The sequence below is a fragment of the Pseudophryne corroboree genome, chromosome 6 (assembly GCF_028390025.1).
Source record: "Pseudophryne corroboree isolate aPseCor3 chromosome 6, aPseCor3.hap2, whole genome shotgun sequence".
In the NCBI taxonomy this organism is placed as follows: Eukaryota; Metazoa; Chordata; class Amphibia; order Anura; family Myobatrachidae; genus Pseudophryne; species Pseudophryne corroboree.
Window position 1 is genome coordinate 252,856,235 of NC_086449.1, and position 19,014 is coordinate 252,875,248.

General features: G+C 45.5%; 1 protein-coding gene across 26 annotated transcripts in view; it reads left to right on the top strand.

Moving 5' to 3' along the window:
* Positions 1–19,014, top strand: part of PPIP5K1 (diphosphoinositol pentakisphosphate kinase 1) — a 281,975-nt gene that overhangs the window by 106,744 nt on the left and 156,217 nt on the right. For 19 of the 26 annotated variants that reach the window (XM_063925882.1, XM_063925883.1, XM_063925886.1 and 16 more), the window contains 6 exons: positions 304–389; positions 568–693; positions 2,144–2,188; positions 6,132–6,253; positions 6,732–6,914; positions 8,672–8,813. In XM_063925882.1, the coding sequence (XP_063781952.1) occupies positions 304–389; positions 568–693; positions 2,144–2,188; positions 6,132–6,253; positions 6,732–6,914; positions 8,672–8,813 (704 nt within the window). The remainder of the gene's footprint in view (positions 1–303; positions 390–567; positions 694–2,143; positions 2,189–6,131; positions 6,254–6,731; positions 6,915–8,671; positions 8,814–19,014) is intronic. The other 7 variants (XM_063925889.1, XM_063925897.1, XM_063925899.1 and 4 more) reach the window with 1 other exon arrangement.

A 19,014-nucleotide genomic window follows, 5' to 3' on the forward strand; every position in this document is an offset into this window, starting at 1 on the left:
TTTTTGCTATTGTAATCCCCTGAGTGCCGCTGCATTTTTTCAATATTGGTGTTACTCGTTTAGCCAGGGTGCACCAGAGTTCATTGCTCAACAAGTGGGAGTGCCGGTCCACACACCTTCCGTGTTATATATATATATATATATATATATATATATAATAGCCTGGCACTCCCTTCCAATAGATAGCAGCCTCTGGGGTGCCTCTCCTAACCTCTGGTAGGTAAATGTAAACCATTCATGGGGTCAACGTTTCAGGGACACCTTTTTCCTTGGATTTTTAGTTTCATGTATTTTCCTTCCCAGGTATGGTCATTTCTCTGGTATTAATAGGAAAGTGCAGCTGACCTATCTGCCCCATGGGCATCCAAAGTCATCCAGCGAAGATGAAGGTGAGACCACGAAGGCATGTTATTGAATGCATCACCTGTCTCTGTATGATAGCATGGAATTGATTATTCCTCTTGACACTTTTTCGAATGATTTATTGAACTGATAAAATGTTGGTGACCACGTTTTCTCATGTACATCGTTACTGAAATGCCTATTCATAATGGTCTGTCTTTATAGATGCTCGGAAGGATTCTCCCTCTCTATTACTAGTGTTGAAATGGGGTGGTGAACTGACACCAGCTGGGCGAGTACAGGCAGAAGAGCTGGGACGGGCATTTCGCTGTATGTACCCTGGAGGGCAAGGTATAGTTTCCTCGTCATTCCTCCACACTTTTCTGTCTGATCTTCATCTGTTCCTCCGTTTCCTGTCTTAGGATGTTTGTGTGCTACTTTTATTCCTGCTTCTCTTTCTTGTTCATTTCTTATGTTTTATTTACTATTAACATGTTCTGTTCTTTCATTTCTTAATCAAGCATTCTTTTATTCTAGGTTTTATGTTTTTCTTTGTCTAACCCTTTTCATTATATCCCTTATTGTCCTACTGAATGCCTTTCTGCCATTTCATTTTGGATGACCTCTCGCCACCTCAAACTTAATATTTCCAGAACAGAATTAATTACATATCCAGCGACCAATAGTTTCCAACTTGATATCTCTATCACTGTTAATAACGCAACCCTACTGTACTTCACAAGCTCTCTGCCATAAGTGTCATCCTTGACTATGACCTGTCCTTTTTTCCCCACATTCAATCTGTCTCAAAATCATGTTACAAACATCTAAAAAGCATATCCAAAATCCGATCATACCTTACAGAAGACGCTGCGAAAACTCTAATCCATGCTCTTATTATCTCCCGCATTGATTATTGCAATAGGCTCCTTACTGGTCTTCGAAAAAGCAGACTCTCACCACTATAGTCCATTCTGAATGCAGATGCTGATCTTCCTCGTCAACCGTTCGTCTACTGATCCGCTCTATCAGTCCACTCATTGGTTACCAGTATTCTACACTATTCAATAGAAAATACTTACACACAAGGCTATTACCCAAACAGCACCAACATACATCTCTTACCTTATCTCAAAATATCTCCCAATCAAACCCCTCCTTTCTGCACAAGATCTACGACTCTCATCCACATGTGTTACTCGCTTCCACTCTCAATTACAGGACTGTTTTTTGCCTGCATCCACTTTGTGGAATGCACTCCCATCAACAATAAGACTTTCCTCTGGTCTCCAATCCTTCAAGCATTCCCTAAAAACCTTTTCAAACAAGTTTATCAGTTCCAGAACCGCTCACATAACCTTCATAAGCTATCCTACCCTATCCTACTCCCCTCTATACAGTCTACACTTAACCTCTCATATTTTGTCTTTACTCACTTTAACTTTATTCACTTCCTGACCCCAAGCCAACATGGCTGTGTGACCATTGAATACCGTAGCAATCTGGCACTCCCATTATGCAATAGAGCGCACCTATCCTTGTGTATCAATGCCTATTTCCCTATAGATTGTAAGCTTGCGAGCGGGGCCCTCCTACCTATATGTCTGACTGTTATTACCCAGTTGTATTGTATTACTGTTGTTCCAGTTGTAAAGCGCAACGGAATATGCTGCGCTATATAAGAAACTGTTAATAATAATTCTGCATTCTAGTGAAGCTAGACCTATCCTCTGATTCAATAAAATTTGTGGCCTCCATTAACCCTTTGTCCTCTCTATTTATCAATATATCATTCTGGTAGATGGTAACACCCCGACTTTGGGCTGTAGCTCTCCTGTAGACTCCGGTAAGAGCCATGAGTGCCGATGTGATTTGCACACTCCCTATAACTGCATCGGGGCTATCCCTTCCCTCCTTCCCAACTAAACAAGGCACTGTATCCAGTGCCATGCAACTAATTTTTGAGGAGTTTACATAGTTTTAACAATACCCTCTTAGCTTTGATTGTTGTATGTCCAATTTGTGATACAGGATAAACCTAGGAGCGAGTCCATTTATAGCATGCGAAGTGTCATATTGGATCATTGCACATTATTATTCAGTTAGCAGCTTTACATTGCATACTTATCCTCCTTGTAAATGCTGCAAACTACTTTATAGCATGTCACAAAGCAATAAGTATTTTATCTCAGTGCTGTCTACTTCAGTTTTAGATTTATTTTATTCATGACCAGTTATTTATATAGTGCACACATATTCCGCAGCGCTTTACATCGAATATTCGCCATTCATATCAGTCCCTGCCCCAGTGGAGCTTACCGTCTATATTCCCTATCACATGGACACACACACAGTAGGGCAGGGCCGAAACTAGGATGTTCGGTACCCGGGGCAAGGCAGTAAGTTAGCACCCCCAAACACACACCAAAAAAATTAACATTTCACCACACGTTATGTCACACAACAGGGTCCCTTCTTCACAATATACTACACAATAGTAATGCCCTACATAGCACATTATTCCACACAGTAGTATCCCTTATACACCGTATGCTACTTATGCACCTTATATACATAATGCCTCATAGTAGTAATGCCCTTTGACACCAGTTCATATAAAAGGGACCGTGGGCTGGGGGATTGGGGAGAAAGTGATGGGAGAAAGGAGTGGGGGGGGGGGGGGGGGAGATAGAGGAGGGGTAAGGGAGACAGAGTAGAGGAAGAGAGAGGGGTGAGGGAGAGAGATGGGAGAGAGGGGAAACAGTGGGGTAATGGAGAAAGAGAATTTGGCAGGTGAAAAGGAAAGAGAGGAGACAGAGACAGAGAGGGGGAGGGAGAGAGAGCGTGCAAGAACTAGACAGTTAACACACACTGAATCACTGATGAAGATGCAGGCTGCCACCAGTCACAGCACACCGCACCCTGCTGACGTCAACCGTAGCAGGCAGGATCCAGGATCAGGTCTCTGCACACAACAATCCACTGCCCCTACAGGATCATGTGCTTTGTTCAGCACTTGATTCATTCAGACTGTGGCAGACTATGGCGTCTATTCAATTACTGTCGGAGTTCCCGACTTGTCGGTAAAATGACAGTTTCTGACTCTTTTTTAGGTCCAATCTCGATTCGACCTATTCAAGTCAAGTATCATTTTTTCCGACTTGTCAGAAAACACGTGGATCGGCGTATTAGGCGCGGATCCACTTATTTTGTCCGATTTGCGAGCATTTTCATCAGGTTTTCGACAATTCCGATTCGACTTAAAAAAAGTCGTATCGGCATTGTCGAAAACGGACTAAGTCGAAAATGCCGGCAAATTGAATAGTGCAGTGTCGGATCCTCTCCGTTGGAGAGGAGCCAACACCAATTGAATACACCCTAGTACAATCAATCTAAAATCCTGATTGTCAAGCAGTGCTTTGCTGTGAGGATTTTAGATTGATTGTAAAGTTTGCCACAGTCTCGATGAGTGCAGTGCTGTGAGAGGACAAAGTGGTTGCATGGATCCGCCATTAACCCCTAGTCCAGCACTGGTCATGGGGAGGAGGAGCACCTGGCTGAGGTAGCCGGATGGAGGTCTCTGCGGCCCCTGAAATCCGTCACCCAGGGCGCATGCCCCCAACCTAGTTGCAGCCCTGACTAGGGTTACTGTTTGTCGGAAGCCAATTAACTTACCAGCTTATTTTTGGTTTGTGGGAGGAGACCCAAGCAAGCATGGGAAGAATATACAAGCTCCACACCTTTAGGGCTGTGGTGGGAATGAAACCCGAGACCTCAGTTCTGTGAGGCTGTAAAAATAACCATTACATCATCCGTAATGATTATTTAAAAAAAAAAAAAAAAAACTTTAGTGCTACCAAAAGCACGTTTTAAATTATAAACCTCTATAGATTTTGAGGTTGTTTCAAACTAAATGTTTTTTTTATTTATTATTTTGCTAACCGCATCGGTTATTGCACTGTTGTTTCAAGTATTGGCCCCTATCTTTTTACATGTTATAGTTAAAAATGTCATGCCAGGTACATAACACATTTACTTTGTAGTTCCTCTGACACTTCTGAGCCTCCGTTCTAATTGGGTGTCTTCTGTGAATGCTTTGTGACCTTGTATGTTCCTTTTAACAGTACAGCTAAAACCTATACTAATTGTTGATTATTAATATAGCTGTGAACGGTACACACGGTTTGTACAACTGGTAATTCTGAATAGGAACATGTCTGTCAATGAAAGAATTAAGTAATGCAGGGTGTATGGAAAGCTGCTCATCCACAGCTGTAGGGGAACCAGAGGTGAGGAGGGCCCAGCATTGCCCTTTATGCTCCTCTGAGCTTGCGTGGGAACAGCACATATGCAGTGAAGACCCATTTGGGCTTAAATGCGTATGTGCTGGCACCCGCATATACCCTGAAATGCATCTCTCTTTCCCACAAAAACGATGCTTTGCATTGTATGTTACCCCCATGTACATTGCATCCAGTCACTTATTTCTAAGCAACTAGATCTATATGTAAATTATACATGCATGTTGTATCACCAAATTGGACAGCTTCAGCTTCTTTGTGCTGAAGCCAATTAACCCAGTCCCATGGAGTCCTGTTACTGCGGTCAGCCACATATTCTTGGAGATTGCAGTCATCCACTCCGAATACCAGCTAATCTACGTGTTTTGCCGATGACTTTGCTGCCCGGCTAATTAGCATGAACATCAGTTTTGAGACCATTTTGGTGTAAATCAACTAAATTGCCATTTCAAACTGTTATGTAGTTCAGCTCATTACTTCCGTTTTAAATTTCTAATCATTGTGTGATCTTTAATTCAGCACCACGTTACCAGTGGTCTTCAGTTTGCCGGCTGTCGGGAACTCGGCGCACAGTATATCGGCGCCGGAATCCCGACAGCCGGCATACCGACACCTTTTCTTCCTCTTGGGGGTCCACGACCCCCCTGGAGGGAGAATAGATACGCGTGCCACTGTGCCCGTAGCGTGGCGAGCGCAGCGAGCCTGCAAGGGGCTCATTTGAACTCGCCCAGCTGTCGGTATGCTGGCGGTCGGGATTCCGGCGCCGGTACGCTAGCCACCGGGAGCCCAGCCGCCAGCATACCCTACTACACCCAGGTACCAGAGTGACAGGATTTGGTCTCAAAATCTTTTATTGTACTTTGCCAACCATTGCAAAAATGGTTCTTATGCTTATTTAACCTTTTGCTGTAAGCCCCTCAGTAGATCTATGTCTTCTTTCAATGGCCATAAGCACAACAGGTTCTAGATTTATGTTCTGAATGACTGATCGCCACCAGTTACAGTAGTGTGCCCACCAGCTTGGAAAAGTCTGAATCATCTACTTGCACATTTAAAGGGGAACAAATGGCCACCGCTGATGATATTTTTTTACATTTCTTTGAACCTCTTAGTTTAAAGTGTCTGATGTATCACCTTTAAGCAATGCAATATCATGTGTAAATTACTGCACCTTAGTCAATGAGAGCCTGAGCATATCCGAACCGACGCTAGAGGTGATTGCACAGAACTGGTTGGGGGCACTCTACAGTTGGATATTTTCCTATTCTTAGCATAACTTTTTTGTGTTCCTTTGGTTACGTAATTTGTTAGGAATTCCGGATGGGATTTTAGTCCGGAACGGTTTGCTTTTTAGGTATTTAACATCATTTTCTGTTATCAACACGCAGCCCCTGTTGTGACACAGCACAGATCTGTTCTATTTTCCTCCATAACAAACCGGTGTATATGGCATTTGATCACAACATTGACTTCCCTGATACATTGCAGGAGACTATGCAGGCTTTCCAGGATGTGGTCTCCTACGCTTGCACAGTACTTACCGCCATGACCTGAAGATTTATGCATCTGATGAAGGACGGGTTCAGATGACTGCGGCCGCCTTTGCAAAGGTGCTTACAAAATTCAGTCACATTCATCATATCAGCTATGCTTACTGTACATAGTGTTTTGAATATAACAAATCATCTGCAATATGCTATCTCTGCTCCAGTGTTTTGCTTAGTACACTGTTACCAGCATAATATGCAATGCTAAAAATACCCCATAATGATTTCATGTCTTTCTCGCAGTAAGCACTGGCGCCTGCCTGGATGCTCGGCTTGGGAAATGGGACATTTTCCTGATATTATGTAACTTAAATGTTAGCTCTTCATTTTTATTATAGAAAACATTAACCCAAACACCATTAGTAGCCCAGCAGTAGTGATTCAGATAAATGTTCCATTTTTCACAAGTATGCAAGAGGAGTTGAATTTAGCAGTGTCTCACAAATTGTTCCATGGATCTTAATTTGCACTCTAAGCTTTAACATATACACACCTAATATGTATTAACAATGAGATGGTGCTTTATTCACAATGTCTGCAGGGTCTTTTAGCATTGGAAGGAGAGCTTACCCCTATCCTGGTCCAGATGGTTAAAAGTGCAAACATGAACGGCCTTCTGGACAGTGACAGTGACTCTTTAAGCAGCTGCCAGCAAAAAGTGAAAGCACATCTCCATGAGATAATGCAGAAGAATGCCGAATTCTCCGAGGAGGACCAAGAGAAGGTAGTTTAGGGTATTATTTCTATTTCGGTGTGGTCACTTTGTAGTATGTACTAAAGGAACTCACAAATTCTGAATAAAAGTGTGATCAAGAATAATCCAAAGTATAACTGCAGAGATCGAGAGCTGTAGATGTACAGATGTGTCTTCCCTCATAGTTACTGCAGTCTTGTTAAACAGCCCTTCTAGTCACAACTAGTCGTGACTGCGTTTACGAACGCCAGGCGGATTTTTGTGCATTTTTCCCGCTATGCAAATAAAATGCACAAGCAGACTATGCTGATTAAAATGATATGTGGCATACCTAAATTCTGTGTGCAACTGCAGTTGTTTCTGTGTAAGAAATGCTACAGATGTAGCCTCGCTCACCGGCCTTGCGAGGTGCAGATCCGCTTCCCCGCTGCAGGACCACCGTCCTGAGGGGTTGTTGTACAGCGGGGCACTGCGCCTTGGCTGTCTCAATCGCAGCACACCGCACACCCCTAACATTGCCTGAAGGTGATGTCTGTGGTCACTGTTTTACCTATAACTGCCTGTGAGAGGGGGCTTAAAGTGGAGGAGCCAGCACACCCAGTGAAGAATTTTAAAGTTCACCGGCTCCTTTGGACCCCGTTTATATACCCATAATGCTAAGTCTCTCCAATATCCCTTATGGACTACGAGAAAAGGATTTACCAGTAGGTAATTAAAATTCTATTTGCGCATGCGTGAGGTGTCCAATATAATACTATAGTGCAAGAATCACCATTGCACATGCGTGAGATCTCCATTGAAATACATTATAGTGCAAGAACTACTTTACTGTACTGTACATATCTGTGGCTATGTTGGCCTAGTGGTATCGCTGATAGTTACCATGCACTTCACAATTCTGTGTGTAATAGCGGCGCTATCTACATCCAAAATGAAACGTTATTGTTTCCAGGAAAACCGGTACACTACTGTATGTAAATGAATGGCTCTTGCTGGCTTTGATTGGGGGAAGGGAACAAAGAAGGCACATTCTTTTTAATGCATATTAGCATTGTGCATGCACCAAGACATCGAGAGATGCTTGGCGTGAGTGAGCCGTCAGTTGTCAGGCAGCTCTGCTAACATCGGGCATTTTTTTTTTTTTGCTTGACATAATTGCGTCTTATACGCGTTGCTATGTGCATAGGTTGCACAGGGAGCTTCTGCTGATTAAAATGATATGCAACGTGCCTGTAGTCTGTGTGTAATAGCAGCTGTATCTGCATCCGAAATGTAACGTTAGTGTTTTCCAGGAAAACACTGTAGCAGAGCATTTTGTAAGCAAATACGGACGCAGTCACCACACAGAATCTATTGTAGGCATGCTGCATATCATTTTAATCAGCAGAAGCTGCTTGTGCATTCTATTACATTAAGATGCATTTTCGTGGAAAACCCCGCAAATAAAGACTACAAAGACTACAGCAAGGATGTAAGAGGACACATCTGTAGATTTGCTCAAAAGTAATGTTTTTTTTTTTTTAAATAAAGGTCAGGATGCCAGACCTGTGGCAGTGGTATGGTGACCCCTATGCCATTGGGTACTGTTGTATAAATAAATGATAATTTCTCTTCTAAATGTTCACCTTTGGACTTTAACTATTTCACCTCTTCAGCCATTGCATGTGTCGGACCATATTGACTTAATTTTCATATTAATTTTCAGATATGGCTTGTTTTTATCAATGTGTTATGTGTTTTTGTTTGTGTTAAATGTGCTACAGTTATTTCTTTCTGTTGTTTCTCAGCTGGCCCCCACAAGCAGCACGTCTCTGATTAACTCTATGGAATCGATAAAGAATCCTGTGAAAACGTGTGACCAAGTGTTTTCTCTTATTGAAAATCTGACATCTCAGATCCAGAAACGTCTGGAAGATCCAAAGTCTGCAGGTGAACACTGTGCATTTGGACAAGTGAATTTTATTTATTTATTATGGTTTATTTAGTTAGCACCACTATAATTCAGAGTATAATTAATAATTCACATCCAGAGAAACCCCATGCAAACACAGAAAATACAAAACATTTTGCTCATTCACATCTGTGTCAATGCCCTTAGCGTTTTCACAGGGTTCAAGATAAGCATTGTTATTTTTGCCACAATAGCTTTAACACATTCGTTTGCGTCTGTATACATTATTTTTATTTGTTGGTTTGTCTATGGGACTTGGCACTCACATTTCCCTAACGTCAGTGGTCCATAGCTTTAACATGTTCGTTTGCGTCTGTATACACTATTTTCTCTTTCATCCATCTGGGGGACGCTGCGCACTTACTAATAGGTTAGAGTGTGTGGGTAAGGAGTTTGGCCCAGAACCTATAAACCTAGGAAACTAACTCCTCCCGCCTCTGGAGAATATGAGAGACTTCTTTCATGGCGTTCCAACTTTGAATTCCGCCCTGTTTATGTAAGCCACTGCCGTGGCGTTGTCAGACTGAATACGCACTGGATGACCCTGGACCATGGTCTGTATTTGAATGAGAGCATACCGGATCGCTCTCAATTCCAAAATGTTGATTTGTAACGTCGATTCTTGACTGGTCCAGACTCCCTGAAAATGATAAGTCTGAAACACTGCTCCCCAGCCCATGAGTCCGTGGTGGCCATCATCCAAGACCAAATAGTGAACGGAGCTCCCTTGGTTAGAGTGTGGCTGTGAAGCCACCAGTGGAGAGATTGACGAGTCTGTACCGACAAACGGAACAATTGTGAGGACTGAGTTAAATCAGACAGACACCCATATTTTTCGCCCACAGTGGCTCCTCTGGAGTCTGACAGGACCAGTACCCGATCTGGACTGACGCAAATCTGATATGGCATCGGCCATGTTCTTGGCCCACAGAGGCATAGACTGATCTGCGGAATCTTCCTGCTGGTCCACTACCGGTGTTCCAGAGCATGTAGTACAGAGAGCACCCGCGTCCGTGCTACCTTTTGAAAGCTTGGAACCACATTGTGAACACGTAAAATAAACAACCTGCTTTCCCTTTTGCAGACTTGTCCGGTTTATTGGCCATATTACTATTTTTACCAGTGTCCATAAAACAGTAATAAGTAATAAAAAGAAAAAATCTAAGAATGTGCCCTGAAAATTATATGTATATATTTATGTACCCCACCTGTGTAATAACAGGGTAAAGTAGCTACTATTCGTGAACCCCACTATAAGTAAGGAGTGTCCCACTAAAGTATAGTGTCTGCAAATACAGACAGGGCAGCCATCCTAAACACACTGATAATATAGTACTTGCTGTTGCGTTGCTTGTACCCGTCTGTAAGAAAACAGAGTGAGAAATCCAGTATGTATGCGTGTGACAGCTGCGCAGCATCCCCCGTACTGGAGCCCCGCCAGCGTGCATAAGACCTTTCACACAGAAAGTGGGCGGATGTGCGCGCAGAACCATCAAGGCGGGAAGAGAATGCCCTTCAATAGAAGGACCGTCCACCGCTGCGCGTCTGTCACTGTCTAGCAGGCAGCGGGGAGAAAGTAACCTCCCTTACGATCCACTCTAGCTAACCCCACTCTAGTTGTACCTGCCACCTGTATACAGGGACTAGGTACCTCAAATAACCAAACAAAATAACAAAAAAAATGAACTAAAAACTATAGGCAAAAAACTGTGTCTGTACTCCACAGGCACAAAACTAAAACTGAGGTGCTTGTTGGTCAGGCTGGAGATGGGAGGGGCTAGGGGGGGGGGGGGTTAGTTTCTATAGGTTCTGTGCCAAACTCCTTACCCACACACTCTAACCCATTAGTAAGTGCGCAGCGTCCCCCAGATGGAATCAGAGAGAGAGATTTTACGATAAGTAAACAAAAATACCTATTTCTCTGACGTCCTAGTGGATGCTGGGAACTCCGTAAGGACCATGGGGAATAGCGGCTCCGCAGGAGACAGGGCACATCTAAAGAAAGCTTTAGGATCACCTGGTGTGCACTGGCTCCTCCCCCTATGACCCTCCTCCAAGCCTCAGTTAGATTTTCTGTGCCCGACGAGAAGGGTGCACACTAGGGGCTCTCCTGAGCTCTTTGTGAAAGTTTTAGTTTAGGTTTATTATTTTCAGTGAGACCTGCTGGCAACAGGCTCACTGCATCGAGGGACTAAGGGGAGAAGAAGCGAACTCACCTGCGTGCAGAGTGGATTGGGCTTCTTAGGCTACTGGACATTAGCTCCAGAGGGACGATCACAGGTTCAGCCTGGATGGGTCACCGGAGCCGCGCCGCCGGCCCCCTTACAGAGCCAGAAGAGCGAAGAGGTCCGGAAAAATCGGCGGCAGAAGACTTTCCTGTCTTCAGATAAAGGTAGGCGCACAGCACCGCAGCTGTGCGCCATTGCTCTCAGCACACTTCACACTCCGGTCACTGAGGGTGCAGGGCGCTGGGGGGGCAGCGCCCTGAGACGCAATAAATCGATAGAAAACCTTTTATGGCTAAAATAAATGCATCACATATAACTCCTGGGCTATATGGATGCATTTAACCCCTGCCAAAACATACAAGAAAACGGATGATAAGGACGCCGAGAAAGGGGCGGAGCCTATCTCCTCAGCACACTTTCCCTCACAGCTCAGTTGGAGGGAAGCTCCCTGGCTCTCCCCTGCAGTCACTACACTACAGAAAGGGGTTAAAAAAGAGAGGGGGGCACAAATTAGGCGCAGTATAAACAATACAGCAGCTATAAAGGGAAAAACACTTATATAAGGTTATCCCTGTATATATATATAGCGCTCTGGTGTGTGCTGGCAAACTCTCCCTCTGTCTCCCCAAAGGGCTAGTGGGGTCCTGTCCTCTATCAGAGCATTCCCTGTGTGTGTGCTGTGTGTCGGTACGTTTGTGTCGACATGTATGAGGAGAAAAATGATGAGGAGACGGAGTAGAGTGTCTGTAATAGTGTTGTCACCCCCTGGGGGGTCGACACCTGAGTGGATGTACTGTTGAAATTGCGTGACAGTGTCAGCTTTGTATAAAAGACAGTGGTTGACATGAGACAGCCGGCTACTCAGCTTGTGCATGTCCAGACGTCTCATACAGGGGCTCTAAAGCGCCCGTTACCTCAGATACAGACGCCGACACGGATACTGACTCCTGTGTCGACGGTGAAGAGACAACCGTGATTTCCAATAGGGCCACACATTGCATGATTGAGGCAATGGAAAAAGTTTACACTCTTCTGATAATATAAATACCACCAAAAAAAGGGGTATTATGTTTGGTGAGGAAAAACTTCCTGTAGTTTTCCTGAATCTGAGAAATAAAATGAGGTGTGTGATGATGCGTGGGTTTCCCCCCGATAACAATTGATAATTTCTAAAAAGTTATTGGCAGTATACCTTTTCCCGCCAGAGGTTAGGGTGCGTTGGGAAACACCCCCTAAGGGGGATAAGGCGCTCACACGCTTGTAAGAACAAGGGCTCTACCCTCTCTGGAGATGGCCGCCCTTAAGGATCCTGCTGATAGAAAGCAGGAGGGCATCCTAAAATGTATTTACACACATACTGGTGTTATACTGCGACCAGCAATCGCCTCAGCCTGGATGTGCAGTGCTGGGTTGGCGTGGTCGGATTCCCTGACTGGAAATTTGATATCCTAGATAAGGACAGTATATTATTGCCTATAGAGCAATTAAAAGATGCATTTCTATATATGCATGATGCACAGCGGAATATTTGCCGACTGGCATCAAGTATAAGTGCGTTGTCCAATTATACCAGTAAAGTGGTCAGGTGATGCGGATTCCAAACGGCATTTGGAAGTATTGCCTTAAAAAAGGTAGCCTCTCAAAATAAGACGTCGTATTATCAGGCGCAGTCCTGGTTGGCAAGCGGACAAAAGGGTTCCTCTTTTCTGCTCGTGACAGAGGGAGAGGAAAATGGCTGCAGAGATCAGCCAGTTCCCAGGAACAGAAACCCTTTTCCGCCTCTGCCAAGCTCTCAGTATGACGCTAGGGCTTTACAAGTTCAGGCACGGTGGGGGCCCGTTCTCAATGAATTTCAGTGCGCAGTGGGCTCACTCGCAAGTAGACCCCTGGATCCTTCAGGTAATATTTCAGGGGTACAAATTGAAATTCGAGACGTATTCCCCTCGCCGTTTCCAAAAGTCTGTTTTACCGACGTCTCCCGCTGACAGGGAGGCAGTTTTGGAAGCCATTCACAAGCTGTATTCCCAGCAGGTGATAATTAAGGTACCCCTCCTGCAACAGGGAACGGGGTATTATCCCACACTATTGTGGTACCGAAGCCAGACGGCTCGGTGAGACCGATTTTAAAATCTAAAATCTTTGAACACTTACATACAGAGGTTCAAATTCAAAATTGAGTCACTCAGAGCAGTGATTGCAAACCTGGAAGAAGGGGACTACATGATGTCTCGGGACATCAAGGATGCTTACCTTCATGTCAAAATTTACCCTTCTCACCAAGGGTATCTCAGGTTATGGTACAGAACTGTCACTATCAGTTCAGACGCTGCCGTAGGGATGGTCCACGGCACCCCGGGTCTTTACTGAAGTAATGACCGTAATGATGATATTCCTTCGAAGGAAGGGAATTTTAGTTATCCTTTACTTGGACGATTCCCTGATAAGGGTGAGATCCAGGGAACAGTTGGAGATCGGTGTAGCACTACCTCAGGTAGTGTTGCGGCAGCACGATTGGATTCTCAATATTCCAAAATCGCAGCTGGTTCCGACGACTTGTCTTCTGTTCCTAGGGATGATCCTGGACACAGTCCAGAAAGAAGGTATTTCTCCCGGAGGAGAAAGCCAGGGAGTTATCCGAGCTAGTCAGGAACCTCCTAAAACCGAACCAAGTCTCAGTGCATCAATGCACAAGGGTTCTGGGTAAAAATGGTGGCTTCCTACGAAGCAATCCCATTCGGCAGATTCCACGCAAGACTTTCCAGTGGAACCTACTGGACAAATGGTCCGGGTCGCATCTTCAGATGCTTCAGCGGATAACCCTGTCACCAGGGACAAGGGTATCCCTCCTGTGGTGGTTGCAGAGTGCTCATCTTCTAGAGGGCCGCAGATTCGGCATGCGGGACTGGGTTCTGGTGGCCACAGATGCCAGCCTGCGAGGCTGGGGAGCAGTCACACAGGGAAGGAATATCCAGGGCTTATGGTCAAGCCTGGAGACATCACTTCACATAAATGTCCTGAAGCTAAGGGCCATTTACAATGCTCTAAGCTTAGCAAGACCTCTGCTTCAAGGTCAGCCGGTGTTGATCCAGTCGGACAACATTACGGCAGTCACCCACGTAAACAGACAGGGTGCCACAAGAAGCAGGAGGGCAATGGCAGAAGCTGCAAGGATTCTTCGCGGGGCGAAAAACCATGTGATAACACTGTCAGCAGTTTTCATTCCGGGAGTGGACAACTGGGAAGCAGTTTTCCTCAGCACGACCTCCACCCGGGAGAGTAAGGACTTCACCCAGAAGTCTTCCACATGATTATAAACCGTTGGGAAAAACTCGACAGGTATTGCGCCACGTCAAGGGACCCTCAGGCAATAGCTGTAGATGCTCTGGTAACACCGTGGGTGTACCAATCAGTGTATGGGTTCCCTCCTCTGCCTCTCATACCCAAGGTACTGAGATTGATAAGATGGAGAGGAGTAAGCACTATATTAGTGGCTCCGGATTGGCCAAGAAGGAATTGGTAACCGGAACTTCAAGAGATGCTCACGGAGGATCCGTAGCCTCTACCTCTAAGAAGGGACCTGCTCCAGCAAGGACCTTGTCTGTTCCAAGACTTACCGCGGCTGCGTTGACGGCATGGCGGTTGAACGCCGGATCCTGAAGGACAAAGGCATTCCGGATGAAGTCATCCCTATCCTGATCAAAGCCAGGAAGGATGTAACCGCAAAACATTATCACCGCATTTGGCGAAAATATGTTGCGTGGTGCGAGGCCAGTAAGGCTCGACGGAGGAAATTCAACTGGGTCGATTCCTACATTTCCTGCAAACAGGAGTATCTATGGGCCTGAAATTGGGGTCCATTAAGGTTCAAATTTCGGCTCTGTCAATTTTCTTCCAAAAAAGAACTAGCTTCAGTCCCTGAAGTTCAGACATTTGTTAAAGGGGTACTGCATATACAGCCTCCTTTTGTGCCTTTAGTGGCACTTTTGGGATCTCCAGGTGGTTTTTGGGTTCCAAAAGTCACATTGGTTTGACACACTTAAATCTGTGGAGTTAAAATATCTCACAGAAAAAGTGGTCATGCTGTTGGCTCTGGCCTGGGCCAGGCGCGTGTCAGAATTGGTGGCTTTATCCTGTAAAAGCCCTTATCTGATTTTCCATTCGGACAGGGCGGAATTGAGGACTCGTCCTCAGTTTCTCCCTAAGGTGGTTTCAGCGTCTCACCTGAACCAAACCTATTGTGGTGCCTGCGGCTACTAGGGACTTGGAGGACTCCAAGTTGCTAGACGTTGTCAGGACCCGGAAAATATATGTTTCCAGGACGGCTGGAGTCAGGAAATCTGACTCGCTGTTTATCCTCTATGCACCCAACTAGCTGGGTGCTCCTGCTTCTAAGCAGACTATTGCTCGTTGGATTTGTAGTACAATTCAGCTTGCACATTCTGTGGCAGGCCTGCCACAGCCAAAAATCTGTAAATGCCCACTCCACAAGGAAGGTGGGTTCATCTTGGGCAGCTGCCCGAGGGGTCTCGGCTTTACAACTTTGCCGAGCAGTTACTTGGTCAGGAGCAAATACGTTTGTAAAATTCTACAAATTTGATACCCTGGCTGAGGAGGACCGGGAGTTCTCTCATTGGGGGCTGCAGAGTCATCCGCACTCTCCCGCCCGTTTGGGAGCTTTGGTATAATCCCCATGGTCCTTACGGAGTTCCCAGCATCCACTAGGACGTCAGAGAAAATAAGAATTTACTTACCGATAATTCTATTTCTCGTAGTCCGTAGTGGATGCTGGGCGCCCATCCCAAGTGCGGATTGTCTGCAATACTGGTACATAATTATTGTTACCAAAAAATTTGGGTTATTGTTGTAGTGAGCCATCTTTTCGAGAGGCTTCTCTATTATCATGCTGTTAACTGGGTTCAGATCACAAGTTGTACAGTGTGATTGGTGTGGCTGGTATGAGTATTACCCGGGATTCAAAATCCTTCCTTATTGTGTACGCTCGTCCGGGCACAGTATCCTAACTGAGGCTTGGAGGAGGGTCATAGGGGGAGGAGCCAGTGCACACCAGGTGATCCTAAAGCTTTCTTTAGATGTGCCCTGTCTCCTGCGGAGCCGCTATTCCCCATGGTCCTTACGGAGTTCCCAGCATCCACTACGGACTACGAGAAATAGAATTATCGGTAAGTAAATTCTTATTTTTATTTATTGGTTTGTCTACGGGACCCCATTGCTGCAGTGTATTTTAAATAGCGTAATGAGACGCTCGTACAGCATTGCCCATACAGTGTACAGTAAAGTAGTTCTTGCGCTATAGCGTATTTCAATGGAGACCACTCGCATACGCAGTGGTGATTTTAAAAAGCGACATCTGGTGGATGATCGCAGGTATTACACTCACCGGTAACGCCATGCTAAGCTCTGCGCCTTCTTGCGCCCAGGCACGCTGCGACTCCGTAATCGTGACTAACACCATAGCCAGCATAGATGAGTGAGGCTCCATCTGTATAAGTCGTATATACGGGGACTCCTTGAAAAACAAATTACCCAAACAAGTGTGTTACAACTTTGTAATAAGCTGCAGCAGCCTAATGGACTTTTTCTGAATTTTTAAATGTTGTTACCTTTTCTAAATTTTGCATTTTGGTACACATATTGTGTACTAGGTACTCAGGATCAGTCATATTGTCACAAAGGAATTGGTATAAAGTCGCAGATAGAGCATAATGCTGCATGGTGCAGGTCACTCGTGTCAGACCTGTAGAGTATACTTTTCCTTAACTTTGCTAATGTTACTTCCTTTGTGCTCCTTTTTCCTCAGTTTTGTGTCTCAGTTGGCTTGTAGTGTACTAGGTACATTGGAAAAGTGTTTTGGCAATGCTAAACATGGAACGTGCATCAAACTGGGAAATAGGTCAGTGGAAAAGGGTCTGATCCGGGTCCCCCGACTCTGTTCTTTACTTGGATCGGGGCTGAGACCTGGGTATTTGCCAGGTGACAGACCCAGCAATTTCCCGTGTGTGCAGTGGTTTTGGCGCTCTACCCCCATCACCAACCTGCTCACAACAGGGTATACATCTGGAAGGCACCCTTTACATCAGCAGAGATGGTGACTGGGCGACGTGCGCTGCCCTCTGTAACCCCTCCCACATTTACCAGTCTTTTATTTAGTACCTTGGCACAGGTTTGTTTAGTCTTTTATTATGCTGATTGTGTGTACTCCTGTGACAGCTGTAGCTACGTTATTACTACAGCTGCCTTACTATTATGTTACCCTGCACTTTATCCTTAAAGGCTTTGACAGATTTATTACATTGTGATCTATCCCTGATAGCTCTTCATTGTTTGTGATTTTTTTTTTTTCATTATCATTATGGCAAGTACAGTAAGGGAGAAAAATATTTCAAAGCAAAGCAGGGGTTTCCTCCACCTTATTTACAGTGTCCGATCAGAGTATCGACAGTAACCATGTTGACATTTATAATATCAGCACTACCATATCGACAGGCACCATTCTCAGAATGCCAATGATTAGAGTTAGTCGCTGACTAAAGGTTAGGAATAGGGGGAAAGTACCAGTGTGCCGTTGTCACCCATCTTTGCCAGAAATTATGCTCACATGACCGCCTGACCCAAAAGAAGATGCCGCTGCCTCCACGACCAGGTAGGTGACCACTGGATCACCAGGGATGTAGGTCAATTTTCTATCATGTCAACATATCATCCATGTAGACATTATGAATATCAACATGGACACTGTCGACTTGCACATAGACATGTGACCATATGGACATTCCCATGTCAATCTTACACATGTGGACATAAGAAATGTTGTTCCTCACATACCATACTGCACCGCTTATTTTAAATATGGAAGATGGTTGTGCCAAATGTGGAAGGTGGTTGTCCTCGTCTCCTGGGTTGGTTACACTACATCTTTTGAATGTGGTGCGCGCCATTCAGATTTATCTTGACCGCACGTCTACCATTTTGTTTGGTACTGTTGGATGTGCCAGAGCTTGGCTAGCCATCTAAATGGATCGCTGCTACCATCAGCCATAATTACCTGTCCTCGGATAAGCTGATTCCAGACTCCCTTCAGTATATGTCTGTTCAAGCTGTTAGTGTTTCCTGGGTAGTACGGTGTCTCGGTGGAACAGTTGTGCAGGGCACCGACTTGGGGGGTTATTTTGATCTGATCGTAGCTGTGCTGCATTTAGCACAGCTACAATCACTTACGATGACATGCGGGGGGACGTCCAGCACAGGTCTAGTCTGCCCCGCATGTCAGGCCGCCCCCCCCCCTCCTCCCCCGCACAAGTACAAAAGCATTGCACAGCAGCGATGCTTTTTTACTTGAAGAGTAACTCACAGTCATCGCAGCTCCTGCGGCTGGCCGGGAGTTACTCATCGCTGCCCGGGTCGCAATGGCTGTGTGTGATATCACGCAACCGCTGCGGCCCGCCCCCCGCACGGTCCAGCCACACCTGTGTTGGCCAGACCACGCCCACAAAACGTCCGCCGTGCCGCCCCCTTCCACCCAGCGACCGCCTCTGCCTGTCAGTCAGGCAGAGGCGATCGCTAGGCAACGACAGCCATACGCCGGCGCACTGCGGCGCCGGTGCATGCGCAGTTCTGACCTGATCGCTGCGCTGCGATGAACTGCAGCAAGTGATCAGGTCAGAATGACCCCGTTGGTTCTTTGTGCGCACATTTACAGTGTTTTACAGAGTTGGAGTCTGTGACGCCAGTTTTGTGTGCACAGTTTTACTGATGGCCTTACTGAAGCATACCCCCAGTGTCTGCAGTGTCCCCCAGACTATCATTATCAGGGCTGCCATCTTTAAGATAGTGCGCCGATGTGCGGGGCAATGTATAAACGGTCAGTGGCACTGACCGTTCCAACACCTGCAGCTATTGATTTTGACAGCTGCAGTAGTGTCGTTGCCTAGTG